Source organism: Cajanus cajan, chromosome 7 (assembly GCF_000230855.2).
Source record: "Cajanus cajan strain Asha chromosome 7, NIPB_CcT2T_4, whole genome shotgun sequence".
Lineage (NCBI taxonomy): Eukaryota > Viridiplantae > Streptophyta > Magnoliopsida > Fabales > Fabaceae > Cajanus > Cajanus cajan.
Genome location: NC_138523.1, coordinates 51,024,815 through 51,052,601, shown reverse-complemented (window position 1 = coordinate 51,052,601; position 27,787 = coordinate 51,024,815). Strand labels below are relative to the sequence as shown.

General features: G+C 31.2%; 3 protein-coding genes across 5 annotated transcripts; all 3 read right to left on the bottom strand.

Annotated features, from left to right (window-relative positions):
- Positions 1 to 138: 138 nt before the first annotated feature.
- LOC109806677 (GRAS family protein RAM1) lies at positions 139 to 2,986 on the bottom strand. Its single transcript, XM_020369154.3, has one exon. It carries the CDS (start codon positions 2,876 to 2,878, stop codon positions 1,472 to 1,474), a length of 1,407 nt encoding a protein of 468 aa, XP_020224743.2. The 5' UTR covers positions 2,879 to 2,986; the 3' UTR covers positions 139 to 1,471.
- Positions 2,987 to 8,639: 5,653 nt separating this feature from the next.
- On the bottom strand, positions 8,640 to 16,981 carry LOC109807937 (embryogenesis-associated protein EMB8). Its single transcript, XM_020370682.3, has 13 exons — positions 16,462 to 16,981; positions 16,293 to 16,354; positions 15,586 to 15,686; positions 15,073 to 15,162; positions 14,133 to 14,255; positions 13,289 to 13,366; positions 11,108 to 11,193; positions 10,899 to 10,947; positions 10,679 to 10,735; positions 10,452 to 10,582; positions 10,277 to 10,360; positions 9,954 to 10,023; positions 8,640 to 9,749 (listed from the first exon to the last, which is right to left on the bottom strand). The coding sequence occupies exons 1-13, from the start codon at positions 16,812 to 16,814 to the stop codon at positions 9,315 to 9,317; spliced, it is 1,719 nt and encodes a 572-aa protein (XP_020226271.1). The 5' UTR covers positions 16,815 to 16,981; the 3' UTR covers positions 8,640 to 9,314.
- Positions 16,982 to 20,486: 3,505 nt separating this feature from the next.
- On the bottom strand, positions 20,487 to 26,426 carry LOC109807942 (embryogenesis-associated protein EMB8). 3 transcript variants are annotated; one of them, XM_020370695.3, is made up of 13 exons: positions 25,828 to 26,399; positions 24,984 to 25,045; positions 24,768 to 24,868; positions 24,087 to 24,161; positions 23,522 to 23,644; positions 23,144 to 23,221; positions 22,402 to 22,487; positions 22,189 to 22,237; positions 21,604 to 21,660; positions 21,367 to 21,497; positions 21,187 to 21,270; positions 20,926 to 20,995; positions 20,487 to 20,832 (listed from the first exon to the last, which is right to left on the bottom strand). In XM_020370695.3, the coding sequence occupies exons 1-13, from the start codon at positions 26,187 to 26,189 to the stop codon at positions 20,719 to 20,721; spliced, it is 1,392 nt and encodes a 463-aa protein (XP_020226284.1). In that variant the 5' UTR covers positions 26,190 to 26,399; the 3' UTR covers positions 20,487 to 20,718. The 3 variants fall into 3 exon arrangements, 2 of the variants coding, with proteins under 2 accessions (XP_020226284.1, XP_082916133.1); XM_083060007.1 differs by lacking the exon at positions 24,087 to 24,161 and having other exon boundaries at positions 25,828 to 26,403; XR_014427957.1 differs by lacking the exon at positions 20,487 to 20,832 and having other exon boundaries at positions 20,970 to 20,995; positions 21,187 to 21,289; positions 25,828 to 26,426.
- Between the last annotated feature and the right edge of the window lie 1,361 nt (positions 26,427 to 27,787).

The following is a 27,787-nucleotide window of genomic DNA, read 5'->3' as shown; positions in this document are numbered from 1 at the left end:
ATGGTCATATCAAAAATAATATTAAAAGGTTTATAAGTAGAAGATTAAATTCCTATATCTATTTAAAAGATCAAAATAAAAGTTTACTATGTAGAATTAAAGAACACAACTACTAGATTTTTCTACTTTACATGTCAATTAAATTTTTATTCATTTTATATTGGATTATAATAAATTTTCGGACTGATTTAGGACTTGTTTCATAACAAATTATTCTAAAAGGATAAAAAGGTTAAAAAAATAATATATATATAAAAAAAAACTATAAAACAACCTTTTGATAATTTTTAGTTCTTGTTCTGAAAAACAATGAGAGTTTTTAAGTGCCAGAAACTATTAAACTCTCTTTTCTTTCATAAAACAATTTTTTTTTTGCAAAACAGTTCTTTTTTATAATAATAAAAAAAAACTAGAATATAATCAAACAGGTAATTTCTTCAACACCAAAAAAAGATCAACACCAAAAAAAACAGGTAATTTTTTTAGTATACTCATTTTTAAAAAGTGACTCGTCACTCTATGTTAAATTTAATCTTTTAAAATTAATTATATATATATATATATATTATGTTGTTAGCCTTTTTCTTTTAATATGTATATATTTTATTTAAATTTTCGTTTTGTAATTTTAAATGTTTTAAAATACTCATGTAATAATTGCTAGCTAACTTTAATCATTTCAAAACTCCCCTACATTTTGTCCTTTGTTTCTTCTTTTGATCGGCACATACTGATATCCATATGTTTTATTGTCTCTATTTTTATTCAAAAATAAATAAATTGCGTCAATTACAATTTCAAATCCAACCACCCCCCCGAAAAAAAAAACCTAGATTCCAATAAATTTATCTTCAACAATCCAGAAGTTTAAATGACTCGAATCTTGATAGTTATATATAATAATATTATCATTTTTTTTTTCTTGTTTGACTATCTTTTCATAATATACCATTTTTACTCACACTTCTCGTCAAGGTTAACAACAGTTCCCGTGTAGAAATGAAATATATAACTTTTTTTTAACACTATAGCTGGCAACATGATTGATGAAGTCATCAGTAACTTCTAAAATCCTGTATTATTATACATAAATTTATGGATAATAAGAAACCGCATCTTACTCGGGTAAACATAAGTTTCACATTAATTAGATACATATATACATGTTCATGGCTTAAACTAGGGTTTTTCCTCTTTAAGCCAAAAGAAAAAGGAAAATTAGGGTTCATCATGCTAAAACTATGAGTAAGAAGGGGAACATTCCTTAAAAATAGATATATGCATCATATATATATTTACTTGAACAATCTACAACTACTGAAAGCTGTTCATAATTCAAGACAGAAATAAAAGATAGGCAGCTAAATCAAAGAAAATCACAAAAATAAAAGCTAAATCATCATTTTGAGAGTAGGTTATTACCAAAATGATGAAAAGGTTAGGACTTAAGATTGAAGATTGTATCTATCTCTCATACTGGTTGCCATGCTGAGACAGTAAGCAGAAACCTATTTTGCCACCCTAAAGAGATAGCCCTTCCTTCATCTCTTTCAGAAACCCTGAAACCCCCACCTCCCTCTTCCTCAAACTGGAGAGGACAATAATGTGTCCTCATCTTCAGCAAAAGTTTTGCTTGGATCATAGACTTTGAGCTTATTTTGGTGCCAACAAACCCATGATTCTCCATTCTCACTTTCCACGTCTCCATCCTCTCATACTTTGGACAATCCACACCATCCACGTCATCATTGTTGAGCATGCTTTTGATCTCTTTCCCCAAAAGCTTCTTCTCAATTCTCAACCTCTCAGCACTCTCAAGAGGGAGACAATCATCAAGAGAATCAAACATGGCTGCAAAGTAGTGCAAGGAGTCCGTGAACCTCGACAAGAAGCTCCTAGGAGTGCTCCTGCTACCCTCTTGCTCCACCAACACCACAATGGAGGGGTTAAGGGAATGAACAAATCCCAACGTGTCAGAGATCTTCATGAAACAACTCAAAGTGTTCAAGTAAGAAACCAAGTTGACAGCAACAGTCTCATTCTTTTTCTTCCTTAGGTTGATGACCCTTGAGCCTCTCAGCAACCCTTGGAACTCAAACACAAGGCTTCCGAAACCCTTTGAGAAACTAACCAACCTAGACTCAGTTTCTTGAAGTTCTTTGAGGCTCTTGCCAAATCCGGTTATCCCGAGGGATATGCGGTTGCCACTTGTTGCCTTCTCTGAGAGAGATTGAATGAGAGAAGGCCATTGGAAGCCATAGGAGACATCAAAGTCGATGACATGCAAAGCACGGTTGTTCCTCTCTTCCTCTCTCTCAAAGGCCTCCAAGATGGCTTGGTTTGCAGTGAAATGAGCGAATTGGAAGTAAGGTGAAACCCTGTAGAGATCTGTGAATGCAAGGAACTCTTCCTCGGTTGTTGGTTCCCCTATGAGCATGTCATAGAATGGTGATTTCCTTGTGAGAAGCCTTGCAGCCAAACCATCAGCAAAATGTGCCACAACACGTTGAACTGAGTCACCTGTTAGGGACACTGTTTGGTATAAATCAGTGAGATTCTCTAGGGATGAATCCAAGTTGTTGTCATCAACTGCAGTGGCAGTTGAGAGCAGCAAATGGATCAAAGGGAGGCCATTTCCATCTTCCACCACTCCTTTCCTCCTATGGTCTTGTCTTAGCATCTGCTCTCTCATTTGGAGAAGCCTAAAGATCTTCCCTTCGTAGCTTTCATAGGAGTTTGTCCTAGTAGTAGTAGTAGTAGCACTACTCATAGAAACGTTCTTGTGTTCCCTAATTACCTTTCCCTTCTTTTTCCTTTCCCTATCAGCAGCAACTGAAAGGCTAAGGTTCAAAAGCTCATCCTCCTCTGAATCTTCCATATCTGAGAAAAAATAGAGAAAGAGAAGAAAGAAAAAAGAAAAAGCCTGTGTGTGTGTGTGTTTGAGGGAGAGTAAATCTATGACAAAAACCTGATATGCTTGTGGACTTTTATGAGGGAGAACTTACAAAAATTCCATCATGTCATGACACGGGTATATATAGGAGCAAAAGATGAAGAGAGAAGGATAGAGATATTGCTTTTGAAAAATGCTAATAAGTAGCAGAAAGTTTTTATTAAAATATATATGCTTTCATATGATTTTGTTTTAATTTTTAATAAAAAATATTTTATTAATTTCTTAACCAATGCATCAAGTACACTGACTTGCAATACTAATTTTTTTCTGGCATATATTTTCAATAAGACGGAGAGATTAAGAAGGGTATCTTTTTATTCTTTAGAATCAGTGTCTTGGGTGAGGAAAAAACACATTGATCTTTTCATTATTATTATATTGGACTGCTTTTGAAATTCTATTAAAGGGTCCTGTTTATGGGTTTTTACTTCTTTGGTAGTTGGGAAGGCTTGGAAGATGCCACATGAATTGGACAAGAGACAGCGTTGTCAATGGGGAATCAAACGTACCGTCCTTCAAACAAATGTCTTTGCACAGTTTTCCTTCTAATTAATTGCCCTAACAAGTTACCTTCATCATCCTATTCCTTTTCTCCCCCATACACATTCCTTTCCCTTGATCAATTAGCCAGTTAGAGTTCCATATCTGTGAACTAGGAATTAATGCAAGTACACGCTATATCCTAGCAATTGGAATTTTGGTCATAATTAAATACGTTAGTCAATGACATGCATTTAAAGTAACTCGTTAGTTATTATGAGGCACATTTAATTTGAGACTTTATTTATATTGCCTTTGATGGAAACAAAGAAATTTGGATCCTAGTCTTCTCAACATGGTTTCTAATTGGCACAATTTAGAGCGACTTGCAAGGATTTGGCTTTCTTAGCATATATTCCTTGAGTACTTCGGGATCTTCTGCAAGGAAACCTTTTGACACTTTCTCGTCATAATATGCTAAGACAAATGGATGCTAACAAAAAGTGACACCACTTTACCCGTGTGATAGATTATATTTTTTTTGCTTATTCAACTTCATTTTTTAATTCTCCTTTTGGAAGTAAAATATGGGATGAATGTGAGAAAATCTTTACTTTAAACCACAAAGCATCTCCCATTGAGAACATTTATTAGGAACTTGATCAAGGTAGGCAATATATTTCAACTTTTTGTGCCATATCTAACTTTTGTAGCACATAGAATTCCATTGACGACAATATAGCATGTGCTATATCCATCACACTTCTCTTGCACTAATGATTATATGAGATTTGTATTACTTTTTATTTTTAAAATAATTTTATATTAAAAATTCACACATAATCATTAAGTGTTAGTATTGACTTTTTATGTCTTATGTATCACTTTTCATTATCATATGACCATAATTAGTCACTAGATTAGGTTTGTATTCTACCATTTATAAAAACTTTGCTATTTGTACAAAGTAAATTTGTACAGACTCGTTATATATAATGTATAGTTAATTAACTTTCAAATTTGTTTAATTACTCAATCATTTAGATATAATCGAGTATTTTTGAATCAGCGAATAAAGGATAATTAATAAATTATTCGCCAAATGTATTTCATTAATAAGTACGTATACATAATCATTTAGCTTGAGCAAGAATACGATTATAAGTTAAAATAATAATTAATTATAAATGACTAATTAAATTAATTTAAAAATGAATTTGTAGATAGTTCTATGAAGAATCTATGAAATAATCTGGTGCCTATCAATCCCTTTCCAAACAAAAAATAATAATTTGCCATACACAAAGGAAGAGGAGTTAATAATATGTTGTTGGTATTGGTGATTGAAATAGTCATAGGTAGCAGTGCTGGATCCTTTAAAGGTCACATCAAACATGGGAAAGTTCTTAATTCTTGATTGTCTTGTTAATGGAGGACACATAAGTTACTATTAATATGCTCCAAACAGGACACACACAATGAACGTGCAATTTGAGGCTGACATATGGCAGTTTCTTGGATGCACTAAGTATAATGTTATCCAAAGAACTGAAGAAAAAGAAAGCATCTATCTAATATAATATAAAGAAACCTCCTTCTAGCTGCATATAAATCTACAACAAATAAATTAAAAAGAAGAAATATTATATATATATATATAGCAGTAACAAAGAAGACCAAAACCGAAATGCAAGAAACCTCTTTGTCTCAACTTGATGAAAGGAAAGGTAAAACGAGGAAGGAAAAGTGGTAAGGTAGAAAAACATGCTTTGGTGTCAGATAAACCCACGTGAGGCCCCTCTGCCACCCCATGTCAAAGACAAAAACTAAGCCCCAAAATCATTTTCATTTTTTTTTACAATTATTTTCCTCCTTTTGCGTGAGAAAATGAATGAGAAGGAACAGAAAAATAAAAATAAAAGCAAAAGGGTAAGTGTGTAAATGTAATAGTAGTAGATAGCATGAAGTGGACTAAAGAGAAAGGATGGGTGTGTGTACTTGAGGCATTCTCAATCGGGTTAGTGGAAAAAAAATGGGGTTTGTCAGACAACCCCACGTGAGGGTTGAAGAAAGAAATATATGTTTTCTTTTTCCCTTTGCGTGAGCATAGGGTGTTTGCGTGCCAAGATGAAAAGGTGAAGGAACTAGTGGTGGGGGTTCAAGACCTGTGGTCGGTTCTGCTTCTGAATACCAATCGTGTCAGTTTGATGGATGGGGAAAGAGCAGTGGAGTAAGTAACTCATCACTCCACTACTCATCAATCAACACAAAATGCTACTAACTTCTTTCCCATTGCATTATACCAATAATTTACGACTCCTAATATAACTCGAATCATCATATATACTTTGGAGATATCTACCAATATACGTGTTCATGCATCAATGGATCCGTAGCACGTGTTGTCTTCATCACATGTTATTGCAAAGCTACTTATTACCTTTTTCATTTCTAAAATTATATTTTTCTCACTTCCCATATGTAGTTTTTGAAACCTATATTTAAATGTTACTGAAAGTAAAATATAATAAAAATAACATGAAGCACACACAAAAAAAAAAAGTAAGTGTAATCTTGTGACGCTCACATTCACATTGACACGATCCGTGAAATCATGGGTATGTAGTTTTTTGAGTATGGGAATATCTTTATTTTATTTGAGACACCAGCATCCAGATGTTTGTTGTCTGCATCCTAAGATGCAAACGTTTGGCTTCTACAGCTGTTGTCTTCTCTCCAAATATTATAATATGAATGGTTAATTTGATGAGGGTCGTGGGTGTAATTATGAACAGTACTGTAATACATATGGGGATCTTCCAGGTATTACGATTCTTGCACTCCAACCCTTGGCATCTTTGACACTCTCTAAATAGCAATCATGACTTCCTATGTATGTATTATCATTAGCGAGGAAGATGCTATTGGAGTTACTCTCGTTATCTTGGACATTGCAATAATATATGTTTAAACATTTCAGAACACTTTCTTAAACAACATGTACTTTTCATTATTCTCCCTTTCAATTCTCACATTAAAAAATTCAAGTTTTGTACAATCTATTTGAAAGGTTATTCTCAAAATCTGACTACATTTCTACATGAAATATATTTCAGGTGGCCTGAGAAGAAAAGCTAGTTCGTCGTCTATTTACAAAATAGTATCAAAGATCTATACTATAGTAGAAAGGTCAAAGTAAATCAATCTATTTGAAAGCATTAATAGAGGAGTAACTGTATAATGATTAGAATTAAAAAGACAAAAATACATTTATCAAAATCAAATCAACTTTACAAAATTAATTTATAAAATAAAAATTATCCTTGACTTGTATATATTATTTTATTCATACTATTAATTAGAATAGGATTTCCAAACACATTCCTTTATAACATTTAAGCATGACATTTTTAACCATACACTAACCCATCAGATTATAGGTACTTTCTATATATAAGAGCAAACTTAACCTTAAATAAGGTTAAGTGGCTAACTAAATAATGTAACACTAATTTAATTTATGATTTGATTTTCCTTAAGAAACACCTATTCTTTCATAAGATTTTATTATTACTTAGAAGTAGCTTGATCAAAAAAAAATTACCCATCCGAAACCAACCAAAGTGAGGTCCAAATTAGATGTAGTAGATAGTTTTTAATGGGAATTAGAAAGATTGGGGTCAATTTTGAAATTTTTTCACCCAATGTATCGAAACCTAATTGAGATCACGTATTTTTTTTTTAATGAATAATCTACCTATAAAAGTTTATTATGTGATTCACTTCAAATCCTAGTGTTGCATACGATATTAAATGCTTGGAGACTAAAATCCTAGAAAAGCTTGTTCTTTCCCTTAATCTATTTGTTGTTCTTCTTTGTTGATCGGTATCACTAGATTTTTCCTTTATATTCAAGGGATATTTTTTTTTTTATAACGAATTAAGTTACCCTTTTTTGGAAGAAATTTAAAAAAGAGAAAGCGATGCTTAAAAATTAATTGGCCTCATAACTACTAAATGCATCCCCAAGAAAAAGAATCATCCCATAAGAAAAATTAATTGTCACCTTTTAACTTTCGTTACGACTAAAGTGCAATCAATTTTCTCCTCAAGCTAATAGAAACTTCATATCTGATCAAATTAAATTAACTATACATTGATTATAGTCTATGGTATCACACTACATTGATAATAAATTAACTACACATTGGTTTTGTTAGCCTAGTAGTATAGGCTAAATGCATGAGAACTCTATCAATCTTCATCATTGTACAAGTAAAAAATAAATCGTCGAGAACATACATGTTGTGATTATTTGTCTCTCAATGGGGCATACACTTAAACCATCAATGGCCTCAACACTTGGGTCTAATCGAATAAATTTTTCAAAATAATATTTTTAAGTGAAAACTTAGGAGAAAAGAATAAGATAAGTTTTTCCATAAATTAAAGTTTATTTATACACATTAACAAATTAAAAATTAATATAAATTTTTTTTAGAAATTAAGTTATGAATAAATTAATTTTAACAACGAAAAATTCATAATTAAACTATTTTTTCTTTGTATTTTTCCCCTAAAAAGTATTATGAAAAAGTTTATTCAAATACTCTTAAACCTATATAAAAAGTTCGAAAAAACTTAAGTCTCACATCAATTATAAATAAAATAATTAAAAAATATATAAGTAGGAGTAACCCTCACATTAAGTTATTAAATTTTGTAGAATTGAGTTAGGTTCTTAACCCACTTTCTTAAGGTGGTATTAGAACATGCTCTAATGATTATCAATTGTTTGTGGACTTATCAAGCCCCTCGTTATCAGATCACTAAAAAATATTTAGTCCTACAAATTTTAGGCTTAAGATTTTGGAAAACAATTTTCGCCTTACAAATCAGTTTGTAAGTTTAAATTAAACCCTTAACTCACTATTCTAAGACAGTATCAAAGCTATATAAATTCACTCTAAAAAGACTACTCATCATTGATACACGTACCAAACTCAATCCTCATCTTACAAGATAATTTTATAAGATTGAGTTAGACTCTTAATTCATTTTTCTAAGATGGCGTTCTAATTATTTAGATTCACTCTAAAAGAATCCAAGTCTCGCTTATTCTAAATCATTAAAATTAATCATTCATCATTTATATCATTTATCCACGTATCAAATCCAATAATACTGTACATAAAGAAGCGTATTGAAAAAAATTGTAAGTCTCGCATGAGAGTATATAAGTGAAAAAATATCTCTTATCTTACAAGTCAATTATTTAAAATTGAATTAGATTCTTAATATTGACTCAAGTAAATTTGAAATATGGCGTTTCCATCTTTATATACGCTCATGTACGTTTTTTTTTATATGACGAAGAGGGTAAAGGCCCAGAACAGGTTACAATCTGACTTGGCAAGGTCATCCTGATTAATTCCACCATACTCCAAAAAGGGTGATTTTGATTGCATCCTTGCAAGACCAGTTGCACTCCTACCAGCGAGTCAGATTCATTCATTCAACCCAAAAGTTGCTCATACCTCTGTCCCAAGATACTTGAAGATCTGAGAGCAATCCCCATAATATGCCATGAGTGTTAGAGGAACCAAAGTTCCGTTGCAAGCCAATTAACCACTTTCCCTCGTGATCTCAAAATTGTGTATAGGCATTTCCGTTTGTTGCGGGACAAGGTGAGAACTGACTAGCAACCAGTGGTTTAAGGAAAAAAAAAACTGTAAGTAGAAATTAATTTCTGCATAAGCTAGAAATGCATAATCCCCCGATTGCGGGGCAAAAGAATAGTAGGACGAGTAAGTACATTATTATACATCTCTACACAGGCAAATACATCAATAATATTATTATATTAGCAATCAAAAAATTATCTTCTGACCAAACCATCTGGTAAGACATTCCTTTTCTTTTTCCCAAACAAAATATATAGAGCCGAGCCAACCACTGGCCAACTTGTGGTGATAGCAATATAAACAAGCAACCAGGTGGACCATCGATTTTGTCGAGATAACTGGCTTAGGTATTTCTTGAAAGGTGTTATTATATGCACTGCTGCATCGTGGGCACTCGCTGTTTGAGGAATGCCAGACGAATCGACACTCTGTGCATCAGTCTCATCCTCGTCTGGTTTATCCACTTCTACTGGAATCCTCTTGAGACTGTCACGATGTGTATCCTGTATTTCTTCCACATTGTCAGATTTTGGCTCATTGTTCAATGCAGCCACCATTCCATCTTCGGTAACATTAACATAAGGGCCCTGATCAATTGACGAGTCCAATGGTGTACTTGGTTTAGAGATCTGCAACAGAAAAGACAGCAGTTTCAGCCACCATCAGAAATACTCTGCTAAGTGCTCCAAGTATAAATTATTTGGTCTACCACAATCCTAAATAACATCTTTTAATGCGTACCAAAACGTTTATGACATTTGAAATAGTACGTAACCAGAGAATGAATAAACATTCCATTGCCAAAATAAGTAATTACAGTGGCATATCATTACCTTCTTCTGTACATGCATGAAATGGCTAGAGTGTAGCTCATCAAGGAATTCATTAACGGCTCTTACCCACCTGCGAGAGGGAGGAAAATTGCTCTTCATTTTCTTTATAATTAGAATTCAGTTGATGTCGTGAATAAAACTCTTCATTTTCTTTATATTTAGAATTCAGTTGATGTCGTTATTGTAACTTTAACCAATCATACCGAGGAATGATATTGATAATATAAGAGTATGCAATAAAATAAGGACAGCAAACTGCATAAATTGGCAAGATCATGTAAGAAAATGCTGAAGAGTCAAATGTATAAAAATGACTATAGTACCACAGGCCAGATGCAGTTATCCCCTCAAAGAATGCCAGATGTCCTCCATGCTTTACAGTAGCCAAGACAACATTTTTGTTTGCCCTATCAAAATAGTAGAACATTAAATTGATGCCGAAGTAATGCAAAAGAAATCAAATTAATTAAAACCAAGGAAAACAATAACGAAGAATACCTGCATTCATCCCAGGGAATGGCTTCCCTGGTACAAACTGGATCATCCAGAGCACTAATACAGAGAAGTGGAATCGAAACAGATTGCACATAAATAGAACTGCTGCAGCGTCTATAGTACGTATCCACAGTCTAAGGAAACACAACGATTTAATTAACTGACATGAGACAAAACAAACGATAAGACGAGAAATAGAAGATTACAAATCTTAGGTGATACGTAAATACCTCATACTTCCCAACAATGCGGGTGGCATGATTATCAAAATCTCGAATGGAAACTGACTGCAAAGCACAATATTGAACATGCACAAGTGATTATTAAAATTTAAGAACTTAAAGTAAAAAAATATAATGTGGCACATAAAATTTAAATAACCACAGGCCCTGGTTTTCGCACTTATTAGTAGTAGTAGTAGTAAATATGAATTATATAGAGTAAGGGCACCTTTTCTATCCCTTCCCAATTAGCAAGGCGAGAAAAATGAGGCTGGTGCCTGCAATGAACATTGATAATAATATCAAATTAAGTCACATTACAAACTAGAGAAACTTCTTATATTTGCACATCTGCTTGCATGTTAGGATTTTAATAGATGAAAAATCAAGATCTTATCAACAAGATATTTAAACCCAACTGGAAAGATAAAGACATACAATTTTGCATAACCTTGAAGTCCAATTGCAAGTGCTTTATCATAAAACTTCTGCACACGCCTACGTGTTATAAATCGATCTCCTATCTGCAAACAACAAACAGGTGACAACAAAACCTCCAATAAAGGTAAATAACAGGCAAAATGAAGAACAATTCAAAATCAATTTTGAACCAAAAGCATATACACCTTGTATGCTAAAAGCCTAGAAGCCGTGGATGTTTAAAACCAAACTGGATCGGCCAATATGTCCAAAAACAAAAATGCTGAACTAGTTAGATCATCGGCTTTTGTTAAATACACCTTCATTAATTAATAATACACCTCCCTTGCCCTTTTTATTTGTTTATTTCCTAGATACCCTTTTTTTAAAAAAATTTAAGGAAAAAAATATATACTTCTAGAAAATACTTTTTTGGAAGACAAAAAAATACACCTCCCAAAAGTACTATCTCTGGAAAAATTTACTCTTCCAAAAAATATTTTCCAGAAGAATTTTTTTTTTGCTTCTAAAAAGTACTTTCTAGAAGTATATTTTTTCTCCTCTAGGAAATATATTCTTCCTAACATACTTTCTAAAAGTACTTTTCAAAAGGAAAAAAAATACACTTTCAAAAAATACTTCTTGAAAGAGAAAAATACTTCTGAAAAGTACTTTTTTTCTTGAAAATACTTTCAGAAAATGTTTTAGCATCCCAAAATCAAAGAGTAAAATATATTTTTCCAAAAGAGAAAAAAGGTCTATTTGTTTAAAAAAAATATAATAAAAGCTTTTTTTAAAATAAAATAAGCACTTTTTTATTTTTGATATGTTTGTCGAAACTTTTTTTTTAAAATAAACAATTTTCTGTTTTTTTGGAAGCATCCCCTATTTGCTTATTAAATAAAAAAGATTTGTTTAGAAACACTTTCTTTTATGTTTAAACAAATGGACCCAAAATATACTTCCATAAAGTGTTTTCCGAAGTATATTTTGAGAACCAAAAGGCACAATTTTAAAACGGTAATGATAAAAAAATATATATTGTTTCTAATCCGTAATTCATTGTAAAATCAATTAGTCATATCTTTGAAAACGTCTTCATAAAATTTACAATCTTGTATCCAATGTATGCAATATTAAAGATAAGTGTGAAAAATTAGGGTTTAAAAAATGTTAAAATTAAGAGTGCAAAAATTAGGCTTTAAATATAATATAGATGAGTCAGTGGTATCTTGATTTCTGAAGAGAAAATCAAGAAATAAAAGGGAAGTGTACACAGAGGGATTGGAAAGGGATAGAGTAGTGAAAGAAAATGAGTGAAGGAAACGGGATGAACAAAGAAAATAGTTTTGGAAATAAAAGTTATTTTAAAAAGGAAATAAATTAAAAGGGTTTTTAAGGAAATTTTTAAAACAAAATTTGAGAAGGGGGCATATCTATTAGAAATGGGAGGTGTATATAACATTTCCCTTAGATAACTGGTGTTAGTGGTCTAGACAACCCAAAACACAAATGATAAATTAAAAAACCAGTTGAGAACCGATTCAAAACCTATAAAAATTGGCTTGAACTAACCATCTTTTAAAGAGAAAAAAAAACAAAACAAAACATAAGTATCTTTACAAAACAAATAAACTCACATGTTTAAGGACACATGGATGGACATTGTTTAGCCTTTTTGAATCTGGTCAGGTAAACTTCTCTATAATTACTTCTAAGAGAGAAAAATATGAAAGAAAAATGAAATAAATTTATTCATAAACTAAAATTACTTTATATAAATTAACTTGTATAAACTTTCTCATATTAGTTTTTCCAAATTCTTATTTTTAACTTATGCACAAGTTAATTTTAGTGTATGGAAAAATTTATTTAATTTTTCCTTCTTATTTTCAATCCTATAAGAGCTTACGGAGAAATTTGTCCAAATAGATCTTTTACCTTGTAAGATATGTAATATGATCAAGTTAATCTAAATTTTAATTAATGGGACTTCTTTAGATTTTACGTTAGTTTATTATTTAATATAATAGATAATAATAATAATAATAATAATAATATTAAAAAATATATTTAATTGCTATTGGTTCAACCATGGTTGCACTAACCAATGCTTTTGTTGGTTCAAGGACCAACCTGGATTTTAAAACATTGCCCACAGTAGATCCCAAACTTGAATTTACAAACCAAAATACTAACCAGAAGGTCCCATGGAGAGCAAACAGCTACCGCTCCAGCTACAGGAATATTCTCACCTTCCTCACCAAGATATTTTATCTGAAAACAATCTTACAAATCAGTGCAGTGAGGAAACCTAGCTCGTTACATATGTGAGAATAAGTTAAAAAAATTACAGTTACTAGTTTAGCTGTAGTTTGAAAAGCAGACAGACTATGTACCAATGGTCACAATGCATGTATTACAAAAAAAATATATGACACAGGACAGGAGTTACAATTTGTCAGAATATGCAGTTAGGGAACCACCATGATGTTTTCCTTCATTTTTTTTCTTTTATATTTTCTAAACTTTTCAGGGCTTCTCTAGCCGATTGTGTAGTCCATCTTAGAAATTGATGCGCTTGGGTTCCCTAAAGTCATTACAATAGCAGAATTCAAAATTGTTGAAGCAAATAGACTAAAGCAAACGAGTCAACCATGAACTACAGTAAATTTTAATATTTAAGTCTCACTAAAAATTACATAAAATTAGATTTAAACATGGAGAAACATTAATATCTACAAGTGAAACAGTGTGTATATACATATACAGAGAGAAATGCTAGCAATATAATTTCACTCTCGCTCTTTTAAAAACACTTTCTACTATTGACAGATATTTGTTATAAGTCATAAATTTGTATAGATCTCACCTCTTATTTTAATGACTTTCCTAATTTTGTAGTTTCCAACTAATTTTAATCAATTATATAGTTTGCTGGAAAGTGTACTAGATATATAACAGTCATCACACACACACACACACATATATATATATATATAACAAACCCACTTTTTAAAGTTTAAACAAACAGTGAATTTACCAGAATATTAGCTCCAATGCTAGTTCCAACAACAAATAAAGGTGCCCTGGGGTTCTCTTTGTGTAGATAATTAACCACTGTGCGGACATCCACAGTCCATCCAGCATTGTAGAAACAATCAGACTGAAATGATTTTAATGAGAAATTGCATTACTAGAGGAAGAAAACAAGAAAACTATTACACCACGACATGATCAGAGTGTTGACTATTGAGATGCACAATAATCCTAATATTCTGACAAAAAGGAATGAGAAAATATTCCAAAGATAGTTTGGTTTAAGGAAACGTTTACTATTTTCATTTCCATTTCTCACCTGTAGTTACAAAAGGTCATCTTATTTCCTGTTTAAAAGGAAATTGGTGTTTTCACCATTTTGTGAAGTCGTAATTATTATTAGTGAAAACAAGAAATGAAAACATAAGCATTTCTGAAACCATACAGATGATGCGTAAACTCTATGGTTATTGGCCAATGGCTACTTTAAGAACTGCTTTTTTTTTTCACACACAAAATAGATCAGCAAGCTTCACCTACCTACTAAGCTTACTTAACTAATGTTGATCATGGATGAGATTTTGAAAAATCCAAGTCAAACCAATTGATTTTATAAAGTACATCGGTTAACCAAACTATTATTACAAAGTGAATCAGTTCAATTTTTTTTCAAAACAGATTGAATTTTATAATTCAGATCAAATCCATTTTGGATTGGTTCATATCAGTCGGGATATTTTGCACACGCCCTGTACTTAACCAACATATTAACTAAGTAACTACATAACCAATCCAAGTCTTCACCAATTAACTTTAACTTAAATTGGTTTAAATGCTTATTGGTAATAAAATATATAGATGCCGATAGCCTTCACGTATAGCAATAGTATCCAAGTTATTCAAACTTGTAAATCTATATATTTCCAGCTTGCAGAAAAACTAACCGTGATTGAAACACCTCCAAGTCCTCGGTGATTACTGACAACAACTTTCCATCCACACTTCGCTGTATGATATGCGAGATGTTTGAGATACTACCAAGAAAGGGGGAAATACACTGTAAGACGCCAATATAATATAAATGAAACTCCACTTTATAAAGGTGAAATGTATATTCTGAATTTGAGAAAACTGAAGAACCTCAACCAAAAACCAAATCAATGGCAAAGTTAAATCTGATTAACATGTATTCCAAAGTAGCAAACAATTTTGATGTATGGTTAGATGAATGAAATCGTACAAAACAACACAAAAAAAAAAAAAGTGTACTTAAATTGCTCTCTAAATTATTAACCTCTAGCAGTCAAGTATCCCCCCGCAGGGAGGGGATAAATGTGTTTTTTATTTTTTACATATATCTGTTTGTTTGTTTTTTACAAATCCCCAATAAGTTGTATAGTAAGGAAAATAACAACATTAGGCATAGACATAAACAGAAACATAATATAACAACTTACAGCGGATGAAGAGTCACTTGTCAGACCAGGAATTACTACAACAATGGGAGTGGAATCGTCTTTAGAAATAACATCATCCATATGGATAGTACCACCAGAAACTGTACCATGATTAGACACAAAAGGATCAACTATGGAATGTATTGGTCATTAGGCAAGAGGTTTCTAATTTGATAAACATTATAAAATTAAGGCTTAAACAACTTATCAGTATATGATTATTCACTTTGATCCTCTTAACAAAAAAAACTTCCCTGTTTTTTTGATCCATCCTACTCTCCAATATTACTGTCTTACTCCCTATAAATTGTAACATTCTTACACAGGTTTCTTTCATATTAGAATATTTAATGTATTTTGTATAGACTACATGTATTTTCTACCAGAATCAATTTTGTTTAAGCCAACTAGAACCACTATGTGCAGCAAAGTTTTCCCTTCTAGTATTTAACACCGCTACATATTCAGGACTCAAGACCACCGGTTAAGCAGAGAAATACACTTGACTAGTTCAACGTGCTAGTTGGTAGAATATTTAATTTATGAAACATTATATCCGTTTCCGTTGGAAAAAAAAAACCAGGATCAAAACAGAAAAATAAAAATAAAGAGAAACGAAGCGAAAACATCCACAGACTAAAAGAATTATTTAAGGCTAAAATTAAAGTATGCAGAAACAGAGAATTTGAACATTTCATATAGAATACCATCAGAACTCATTAGCCAGTCCAAAGCAATGGTTCCACCATCCGGAGTGGTAAACAGTTGTCTGAAAGAGAACAAACGCGCAGAGGTTAGACGAATCAAACAAAGCAATCACACGCATCACATTCGGAATAGAAATCGGCAAGAACGGAATCGAGAATCGTAAACGACCTTCTATATTTGAAAAACGGAGGTCTCCCGAAGAAGTTGAGGAAGACGGTCTGAAGATGCGGACTGGAGAGCCAGGGCGTGGCGCGGTAGGAGCCGTGGAGAAGCTTGCATTTGGAAACGACGGCGTCGTAGAAGCGGGAGCCGGAGTTGTAGGTCAAAGTGACGGGGGAACCGGAGGAGAAGGAGAAGAGGTCTTGGAGAATATGGAGCTCGAGGAAGCGGTAGAGGAAGGTGAGGAGAAGGAGGGAGGCGGCGAGGAGGTAGTGCGAGGTCGGAATGAGGGAGAGGGCGCGGAGGAGGAGGGAGTACGCGGCGGAGGAAGAGGACCAATCCAAATCCGAACCCAATTCCATGGAACGCTATTGAATTGAATTTCGCCGATTGGGTGTGAAGAAGAGTGGCGCGTGGAATGAACGAGGGGTCTCTTGAGAACTTCCACGTGACCTCGTACCTTCATTCGTCCTTCTATATATAAGTAGTTCCAACAAGGCGCGTCCGCATCCAAGCCTTTTCACTGAAAATGGGAATGGGAATCGCCCACTGCCAGAATAATGATTAATGAAGCCGCTTAAAACGACTTGTCAACGCATTCAAAAATAAGTTGTGTATATTAATCTAATTATTTTTTTAACACTTCTAAAAATAATAAATAATAAATCAACTCATCAATAGTTGATAGTTGATACTTGATACGAGTAATACTTTGTTAGGTAATATTATAGGCGAAATCTAAGTTGACCTTCTACTCAAGTTGTTCACGAGATATCAACACCGTTAGATATATGAAAATAAAATCGAATGGTTAAAATCAACCCGCTAATATTTTAATAAAAAATATATATTGTAATATGAATTGCTCCTTTTAACTCTTGTTAGTATTGTACCATACCATCCCGATTTATTTACTGCAAGTTGGCACACTGCTTCAGTCTCACTGTCCCTCACGCAGCAAAATTCAAGCTAACTTGATTGTTTTTCAAGATAGAAATTAAAAATTCGGAATTGAACCGTCCCTTGGCTTTTGGGCGCAAGTTTATCAGTAATTAAAATATTTGTTACATGAATGTTGTGTATTGGTTTAAAATTTATGTATAGTATATATTAATTTTAATGTATACATAATTATTTATGAATATATTCAAATTTATTGCTTACTTTTTAATTAAACAATATTTTTTTAACTATATTATCAATACAAAATATTTACTATAGACATGACTGATTCTTATTTGAAAACCTAACTAGCTACTTTTAGTTGAATCAACCACATATTTTCTATATACAAAACTTAAATTTAAAATTTTATTTAAGAAAATTAATTTTAGAACAATTGAACTAACTTCATATTAGTATATTATTATACATTTTAATAATAAATATAAAATCAAATATTTAATTAAATGTAAATTAAATATGTTAAAATAATAAATTATAAAACACTATTCAATATGTTAAAATAGTAACTTTATCTTTATCTTTTTCATAATCAGTATTAAATAAAATTAATTAGTTGTTATATAAGTATTTGTGAATTGGATACTTAAATTTTAGTTTATTTTATTACTTAAGACAATTGGTATACTTATCAAATGATTAACATTAATGCATTTGTGTACTTCTGATTCTGACAATGTCATGCTTGTACAACCTTTGTTGCATCATAGGATACTTGCACATCTTTATTGCATCGTGGTAGGTCTAAATCCATTGTGTCACAAAATGCATTGTCAACACGAATCTACAATCACAAAAGAATGGAAGAAGAAGGAAAAAGAAAAAGTATAAAAGAAAAGGGAGTAAAATTGTTACCGTAGAGATAGTAAAAGCACCTTTCGAGCGGTTGTTTGCTCTTAACAAAAAATAAAAAAGACGAAGGAAGAAGGAAGCAAGAAAGAATAATTCTTTTATGATTTCTGTTCACCTCTTTTTCAATTCCACTACAAAATTTATATGGACTCAATACATAAGATTGTCCAACCACCTTGCACTAACAGTATAATACTAGTAAAAACAAAAGAGTATCCCCATTCAATATTATTTGTATATTAAGATTTATTTATAGCAAACAAAGCCACTCAATTCAGTGGGCCTCTTGATGGTGCGTTTGGGCCTCCCACTTTCCACCAATGGTTCCTCTATCATCCCTTCAGCAGGTGCTTGCATAGATATATGACCCAACTCAATAGGAAGAACTTGCTTATAAACCGTATAAAAAATGGTGTCATTATGCCACTAAATGTCTTTAACAGTAATGTATGAAAGTTAGAGGCTCTTTGTTGGTTGTGTGAAGAAGGAAGATGATACTAATGATATAGTGTGAAAAGTACACCATAAAATCGTAGATCTAATATTGATCTACAATGTAATATAAATGGAATGATATATGTGAATTTATAATATAAAAGTTGAATTTAACACTATTACACTTACACGTTACTATAAAATCAATTTCACGTGTTGTGACATCAACATATTCATTTGTGTTTTATTTTTTTGTACATTTTCATCTTCTATTACATTTTTTTTTATCGTTTACATTACATTTTTTATGCATTATATTCAATCCACCTCTTACTCTTATATTGTTGCTACACTTCTATCTTTTATTATATTTCCTCTTTATCTTTTATATAACATCTTCTTTATGCATTATATTCAATTCACCTCTTATCCTTCTATTATTTAACTCCTATATCATTGCAATCATCGACAAAATTAAAAGTATTTTATTTTTTTCTACTGTTAATTTTTTTTTGTAATTTTATCTACTATTACATCTCCATCAATTCCTAGTCTTTCACCGTCAATTGTTTAATTTTCGTTTCACACTATAATCTATATCAGAAATATAATGTATTACTTTTTCTTCCTCTTTTATACTGCTTTTAATTTTTCATACATGAGATAACATGTGAGAAGGATAATAGTAAATTAGATAAACATAATACTTTTTATTTAAAATTGAGTTTTAGGTGTTTTATTTATGTACAAGAGATTGAAAATGAAAACCTAACAGAGGTTTCGAAATTTAAAAAAAAAATACGAAGACAAGTGTAATATCCCAAGTTTTCTATTATTAAAAAGATATTTTAATTAATCAAAGAAATTTATAAAATATTTTAGAAACTTTTAACTACTGTGAGTGTTTTTAATTAAATAATGAATGTTTGCAAAAATTGTTTTATACAATATTTATTGGAGAAATAATTGTTTTATGGTATTTTAATATATATGTATGCATAAATTATTAATTACTATCATTGAATTTCGTTATAATTAATTGAGTTGATTTTAATAACTATTTTAATATAAATATGTATGTATTATAAAATTTTGTATTTAAAAGATTTATTTGTTTAATTATTTTGAGGGAAGAAGTTAGTAACTAAAGTTGATTAATTTAATTGATAGGTCTAGTGGGGTTAAGTTTTAAAAAGGAGTCTTGATTCATTTTTTGAGAACCAAAACTAGTGAGAGAATATGAGATTCAAGTTCATCTTCTAGCGCTCATCAAGGTAAAGGTGAAGTGATTAATCTCTCTTGCTCTATGCGTAGAATAATTGTTAGTAATAAAATTAACCCCAAACTCCTTTCTTCTATTGTATACGTTGTATGAGAGAGAAAAAATTACATCAACCTTGAAAGGAGTTATTAATAGATGAGTTAAAACATTTTCATGCTCCTTTTATCTTCTCTCTTGAATCATATTTGTTACTTTAAATTATAACTTTTAAAAAAAATACTATGCAATGAAAAACAATCAATTTTATTAACTTGTGATTTTATTTATAAAAAACTTAAAGTAACAAAGACATTACAAATTATGTAAGTATTAAATATTTTTATTTACATTTTAATTTATTTATTCATTATAAGATGCTAAAAGATAAGTTTTTTAAAATATTAATAAGACAAATAATTCACACATAAATTATAAATTTTTAATTTAGAATTTTATACATATTACTTCAGTTTTCTACCACAAACATAGTTAAAAGAAATTATATTTACAACTAACACATTAATTAAGTAATAAAATAATATATTTTTAATTTAAATAATGTACTTTTTTATATAACGTCAACGTGTTACTACTTCTTAACAGATTTATGAGGCACTACATCTATAGAACCAACTGTTGGTCCACTGCCAGAGGGATTCACCACAATTAGCATTAGTTAGTCACAATCACAAGTTCTTTTTCATGAACACTTTTTTCTAGTGAAACCCTGTCATGTTCATCACGCAGATCCTGGATTACATGTCTGTGGTGGGGCCATTGTTCAATGCAGCCACAGTTCCATCTTCAGTAACATTAACATAAGGGCCATGATCAATTGACGAGTCCAATGCTATGCTTGATTTAGAATTCTACATCGCAGTTAACAAAGAAAACAGAATTCAGCCAACACAAATGCTCTGCTTATATCTTTAAGTAAACACAAATATGATACCAATTTTTACCTTCTTCTGTTTATGCATATAATTGCCACTGTGTAGCACACCAAGGAATTCATTTACAGCTCTAACCCACCTACAAGAGGTTATAAAATTGCTCATTGGAATTTAGGTCACTTTGTGAATACTAGTACAACTTGAATGAATATTATGAAATTACTATTAGAATGTTGCAATAAATACCCCCAAAAAATGCTAAAAGATCGTTAGATGTAAAATAAAAATAAAAATACTAAAGGGATAGATGTAGAAAATGACGCTAAGTACCAAAGTTGAGATGCAGTTATCCCTTCAAAAAAGGCCAGATGTCCTCCATGCTTTACAGTAGCCACCACAATATTTTTATTTGCCCTATGTGTCAAGAGAATTACTACATTAAAAGTGGTGCTAAAGTAATACAAGAGAAAGCATATTAATTAGAACCAATAAAACAATAAAGCAGCGTACTTGCATTCATCCCAGGGAATGGCTTCCGTTGTACAAATTGGATCATCCAGAGCACTGATACAGAGAAGCGGAACAGCCACCGATTTCACATAAATAGAACTGCTGCAGCGTCTATAGTACGTATCCACACTCTAGGAAACAAGTTTGATTTTGATTAACCAATAAGGAGGTACAAAAAGAGATAAAAACAATAAAATAAAAGATTACAAAACTTAGTTCATACTCATACACAAGTACCTCATACTTCCCAACAACCCGGGTGGCATGGTCATCAAAATCGCGAACAGAAAATGACTGCAAAGCAAAAAAACAACGGACACGTATACGTCATTGGTAAAAGTTTAAAAACACAAAATAAAAACTAAAATATGACAATAACATTTAAGAATGTTGTACACTTGTACGTATTAGAAGAATTAAGCAAAGGAAAAGTAACACCCAAACAGCTAACAAGTGTTTGGCCTTTTCATCGCATACGCTAAACTTGCAATATTTAAACATTACCACTAGAAAAAATAGTACAATTCAGAGGAGAAAGGAATAAAAATGAAAATCAACGGCAATTGCTAGTCATAGGTCAGTAACTTAACACCCTTCCTGCATCCTCCTCACTTACTAGCAGAGGCAAGTATCTTGCCTTAATAGCACAACAAAGAATTGGCACTATTTTACCATTAGAAAATAAAACAATAAAAAAGTAAATCAAATGAAAGATGAACATAGACTACCATAAAAAACAGGTCAACATCATAAAATGTAGAATAAAAACATGATTTGCATATCTATATTAACAGTAACAAAAATTATAACTAGTAAGGCCACCTTTAATATTCCTTCCCAATTAGCATTGCGAGAAAAGTGAGACTGGTGTCTGCAATGAATATTGGTAAAAAAAAGAGAGAAAAATATATCAAATTAAGCCTACAGAGAAACTTCTTTATCTTTACACGATGTTTGCATTTGAAGATTTTAATAGATTAAATAAGAGCTTATCAACAAAGATAGTTAAATTCAATTGTAAAAGTGCAGACATACAATTTTGCATAATCTTGAAGTCCAAATGCAAGCGCTTTATCATAAAGTTTCTGCATACGTCCACGGCGTATATATCTGTCCCCTATCTACAAATGATAAACTGGTAAAATAACTACTAGCCAGGTTTAACAACAGGCAAAATGAAGAACAATTCAAGCATATACAGGAACATTGAAGTGAAAAATTCAATAAAGCTCCATCGGTAATTTCGAACATAGGATATTAAATAATTTTAATTAAACAGATCGAAACAAATATATCTTACATGCTAAGAGACTTCATGGATGAAGAAAAAATTATTGAAAACTGCAAGTCTAACAAAAAAAATCAATAATTTTTTTTAATGGATGGATAATTTGGCAACCGAGAAAAAACATTTTTTTTAGTTTTTGTTTAATATTTTTTTATGTTTTGATAAAAAATAAACACTTATGGATGGATATTTGGCCTTATTCTACCGTTGCCTTCACCGCTTCTATGGCCTAATTTTTAAGACATTGCAAATTATAGATCCCAAACTCAAATTTTCAAAATAAATTCGATTATTTCGTTCGATTTCTATTATTTTCAATTTCATACAAAATTAATTTATTTTCTTCAATTAAATCCACAAACAAATAAACTGAGTACAAATACTAATGACAGATAGATTGTGGTGATTTTTCATAACAATTATGCTTATTACCTAATCCATTTGAAGTGCAAAATTAAAAGAAAACGACTTTAAAATCAAAATACTAACCAGAAGGTCCCAAGGAGAGCAAACAGCAACAGCTCCGGCAACAGGAATATTCTCACCATCCTCACCAAGATATTTAACCTACAATCATTGAATTAAAAAATGCAGTGCTGAAACAAAGCTCCTCGCATAAGTGAGAATAAGTTAATAATTAAAAGGGTATGTTATCTTCACTAAAAAACAAGTTAATAATAATAATATTGTAAATTTTTGGAGGGAAAAGACAAAAATCTCAACAACAAAAAAATATATTGTAGCGTTTTTTTGGGTAATAACTTTTGACCCCCAAAAAGAACACACCAAAATAAAAATAAAAAAAAACTATAAGTATACAATATCACTTTTTGAAGCATATTACAAAAGACTCAAGCTTGAACATACCAAAATATTAGCTCCAATGCTAGTTCCGACAACAAACAGAGGCGCCTTGGATTTCTCTTTATGGAGATAATTAATCACTGTGCGGACATCCTCAGTCCATCCAGCATTGTAAGAAAAATTAGACTGAGACAGTTTAAACAAGAAAAAGCGTTACAAGAGGAAGAAAAAAAGAAAACTGTTCCACGAAAACATGAAATCGGTATTGATATGCAAAACAATCCCAATGTTCTAATAAGAAGGGATGAAATGATTTTTAATGACATTTGTTAACTGCTGCCTCCCACACATTTAATATCTAAATTGGCAAACTTCTTCTACCTGATTTGCTTATTTAGATTTAGATTTTAGAAAGTGATAGGTAGAATGCAAAGCCTAAAATCTATTAGGTATATATATCCAATCTTTGTTCTTCAGCAAATGACTTCAAAGAAATTTAACTGCTTCAGGGCAAGTACAATATAGACTCTGATCAGCGTTTATGTATATATCAACAGCATATTGTTTTAAAAGTGTATCAAGTATCAACTCTTTGTTCTATATATTTCTAGCTTGCAAAAAAACTAACCGTGATTGAAACACCTCCAAAGACAACAACCTTCCATCCACGCTTTGCAGTATAATACGCAAGATGTTTGACATACTATCAACATGAGAGCAAAAAAAGAAAATAAAAAATAAACTGAAAGACGTTATTATAGTACAAATGGATGTCCTAAACAAAAACAAGCAAAATTTTGAAGATTAATGGACATTTCATAAGGATACAAGGAAACATTTATTGTACTTGATGTTGGAAGAATGAAAAAGAAAATAAAAACATTAGTGTTCGATACACTTTCCCTTTTTCGACAACTAGCATAAGGGAAACAATTTTTCCTTTTAGAATTAACACCTCAGCATGCCTCAAATTTCAACCTGATGTTGCTCTTGGATAACTCCCACTTAGCTTGAGCTCTTGAGAAATCAATTTACAACTAAAATCCTTAGTTTAAGATTCATAATCCCCAGCTTTGAGTCATAACACTTGCATGTAACAAAAAAATAATGGCGAGCCAAAGCTTTGAAGAGGACTTCAATGGATGACGTCTAATCTTTTATAGGTGTTTCATCGATAGTTACGTAATTATAAAAGCATCATGAAGTTAAGAAATTTGAAATACTCAAACTAACCCAAATTAACGCACAATAAAGTTCCATTAACATGTATTACAAAATAGCACATAAACTCTAAATAGAAAACACTCACTTGAGAGGAAGAGTCACTTGTCAGGCCAGGAATTATTACAACAATGGGAATAGATTCATCTTCAGAAGCGACATCATCCCCGTGGGGAGCACCGCCAGAAACTGTAAAATGATCAAACACAAAAGACAGAAAGATAAACCTCCTAATTTGACAACTATCACCAAATTAAGTTAAGTCTGCCGTTCAAAACACAAAAACTGAACACTTAAAATATACCATCAGAACTCGATAGCCAATCCAAGGCAATGGTTCCACCATCAGCAGTCCTAAATAGTTGTCTGAAAGATAATTAATTATGTAGAGTTTCAGCATTGTCAAATTTAAACAATTCAATCAAGAGTCTTATAACTTGGGCTTCGCCTAATTAAACCCAAAAATTGTCCCCTACTTTAGTCATATATTATTTGAATCGTATCATTAGTCAAAGTAGAATCTTCAACACAATCTCTTATAACCAAAGACTAAAAACATCTCAAACATGAAATTAAATATATGTAGACAGTTGGATAATAACTCGACAAAGAACACACATATGAAATAGGCCGATTAGACATTATCACGTAGGCACCAACAATCTATGTATGACTCAGGCATAATCAAAAAGGCATTAATAACTCACATATGACTTAGGTATCATTAACATACATATGATTTAGGCATCATCACATAAATGACCTGATAGACCCGACAATAATTATACTCTAATATCATCTTAGAATTTGAGTTTAGACCTAAGTGAATCTCAAAAGTTAGACTAGCCTAACAACAATCATACTAGTTGATGTGAAATCCCACCTTCTTACATCAAGAACTAGGCATTTTTAGCATGAAATTTGCAAATCTGATTATTTACAACAACAACAGTACTCTAATTCCATCTTAGAATTTTGGTTGGAATTAACTAAATCAACTCAACAATTAACCTAGTTCATGAGATTAAGGTTGTCTCCCGCTTATTAACTATACACTATTTTGACCGCATCTCCAACACTAACAGGAAAATGAAATAAAATAAAATAAAAAAATCAGGATTAGATTGTGGATTTGAAAAATGTATGACCTAGTGTATTTCAATGAGGGAGGTCTCCCGAAGTAGTTGACGAAAAGAGTCTGGAGGTGAGGACTGCAGAGCCAGGGCGTGGCGAAATATTTTCCGTGAAGAATCTTGCAGTTGGAAACGACGCCGTGGTAGATTTGCGAGGAGGCGTTGTAGGAGAGAGCCACGGGGGAGCCTGGGAATCCGGAGAAGAGGTCTTGGAGGAAATGGAGCTCTAGGAAGTTGTAGATGAAGGAGAAGAGAATGAACGCTGCGAGGAGAAGGTAATGCCATAGAGGAACGAGAGCGAGGACTCGGAGAAGGAGCCAGTATGCGTCGGAAGAAGACGCTGCTGAATCGAGAATGCAATAGCCATCCATGAACATGAAGTGAGCAAGAATGTGACTGTGAGAGCGGGAAATGGAAATAGTCAAATAGCTAATATTTGTTTCTATTATCTATTTTATTTTATTCGTGGAATTGGGAAACGCCATTGTTGACCTTGGAACAGACTTAATTTAATAAATGTAGCACCAATAAAACGTGTTCAAGCGTCAAAACGAGGTCGTGTGAGAAAATATAATTCAAGGGATTTGGCTGAGTTTCGTTGATGATTGGACCATCTAATATGGACGTTTGATCTGAAAGGAGGAAACACGCGGCACATATATTTCCATATACAAAAACTTACATATAATATTATAATTAAATGTAATTTATATTATTTTTCAATCAAAATTTAAATTTTATTAAAATAACGCCAAATATATTTATGAGACTGTAACTAAGTTTTATCTTATTACTGAAAGTTGGATTACAAGTGGCCATAAATCATATTAGATTAAAGGCATTTTTTTTCATTCAATTTAACCAATTTCAATTGGTTCATATCTATTATTAATTTTTTATTTATTATTGATCTTGATGGACTAACTCAATCATATTCATATTCGAAAAGATATATAATTAAGTTTATTAATAAATAAAAAATAAAACAAGAATAATAATGTTAATAATATTTTTTCTCAATAATTATTTGTGTATTATAACTTTAAATTTAGTCACGACTTCATAGGTTATATATTTATTATAACTTAACTATTATATAGTGGAGAGAATAAACAAACATCAACTAATCTAAGTTTATCATACAACAATTTCATAGTCATTCATGCATAATATATGAATGAAGTTATGAATTTTACATCTTAAAAAAAAAATCTTATATATCTTTTATAAGATGAACGAACTTAATTATGTTTTAACTATTTTAAAAGATAATTTAATTTTAAGAGTCACTTGATTTTAGAATTCTAAAACAACAACTTTAACATCAATAATTAACTAATCATATAATTATTTTAAAACATTAAAATTTGTGGTGTTATAAGAACTAAAAAAATATATAAAAATATGAATATATATTTAATCCTGTCTTTCAGAAAAAGTAATGTTTGAAGGTTAGTGATCTTTTCACACCTATATATTCATTTGTCATATACATTATTTGTTTTTATGTATATGCATGATCTGTTGAATCTTATTTATTATTTGGTATCAAAACTTGCATACATCTCTGTCTTGGTTTGTTATTCATGTGTTTCGTATAAACTTATGAAATGTATATGGATTGGATTTTTTTGTTTTAACACACATTAATTTTGGAAATCATAAAGAAACCATTTTTTAATATATTATTAGTTTTCTAAATCTTCTTTTAAATATTAGAAAATTTAAAAGTAAATTTCTATAAATGCATACGTTCATTTATTTCTATAAATTTGTCCAATACTTTTGCTAAAAGTAAATTTCACATCTTTTGGTATATGAACAGCTAAGATGTATATATCAAAATGTTAACTGATATAAACATATTTATACTTTTATATCTTAGTATATACTTTGTCAAATTGCTAAACAACAAATAACCAATTTCTTTTAAGGGATTGAGCATGTTGGAGGATATATGTTTGAAAGAGTTCCT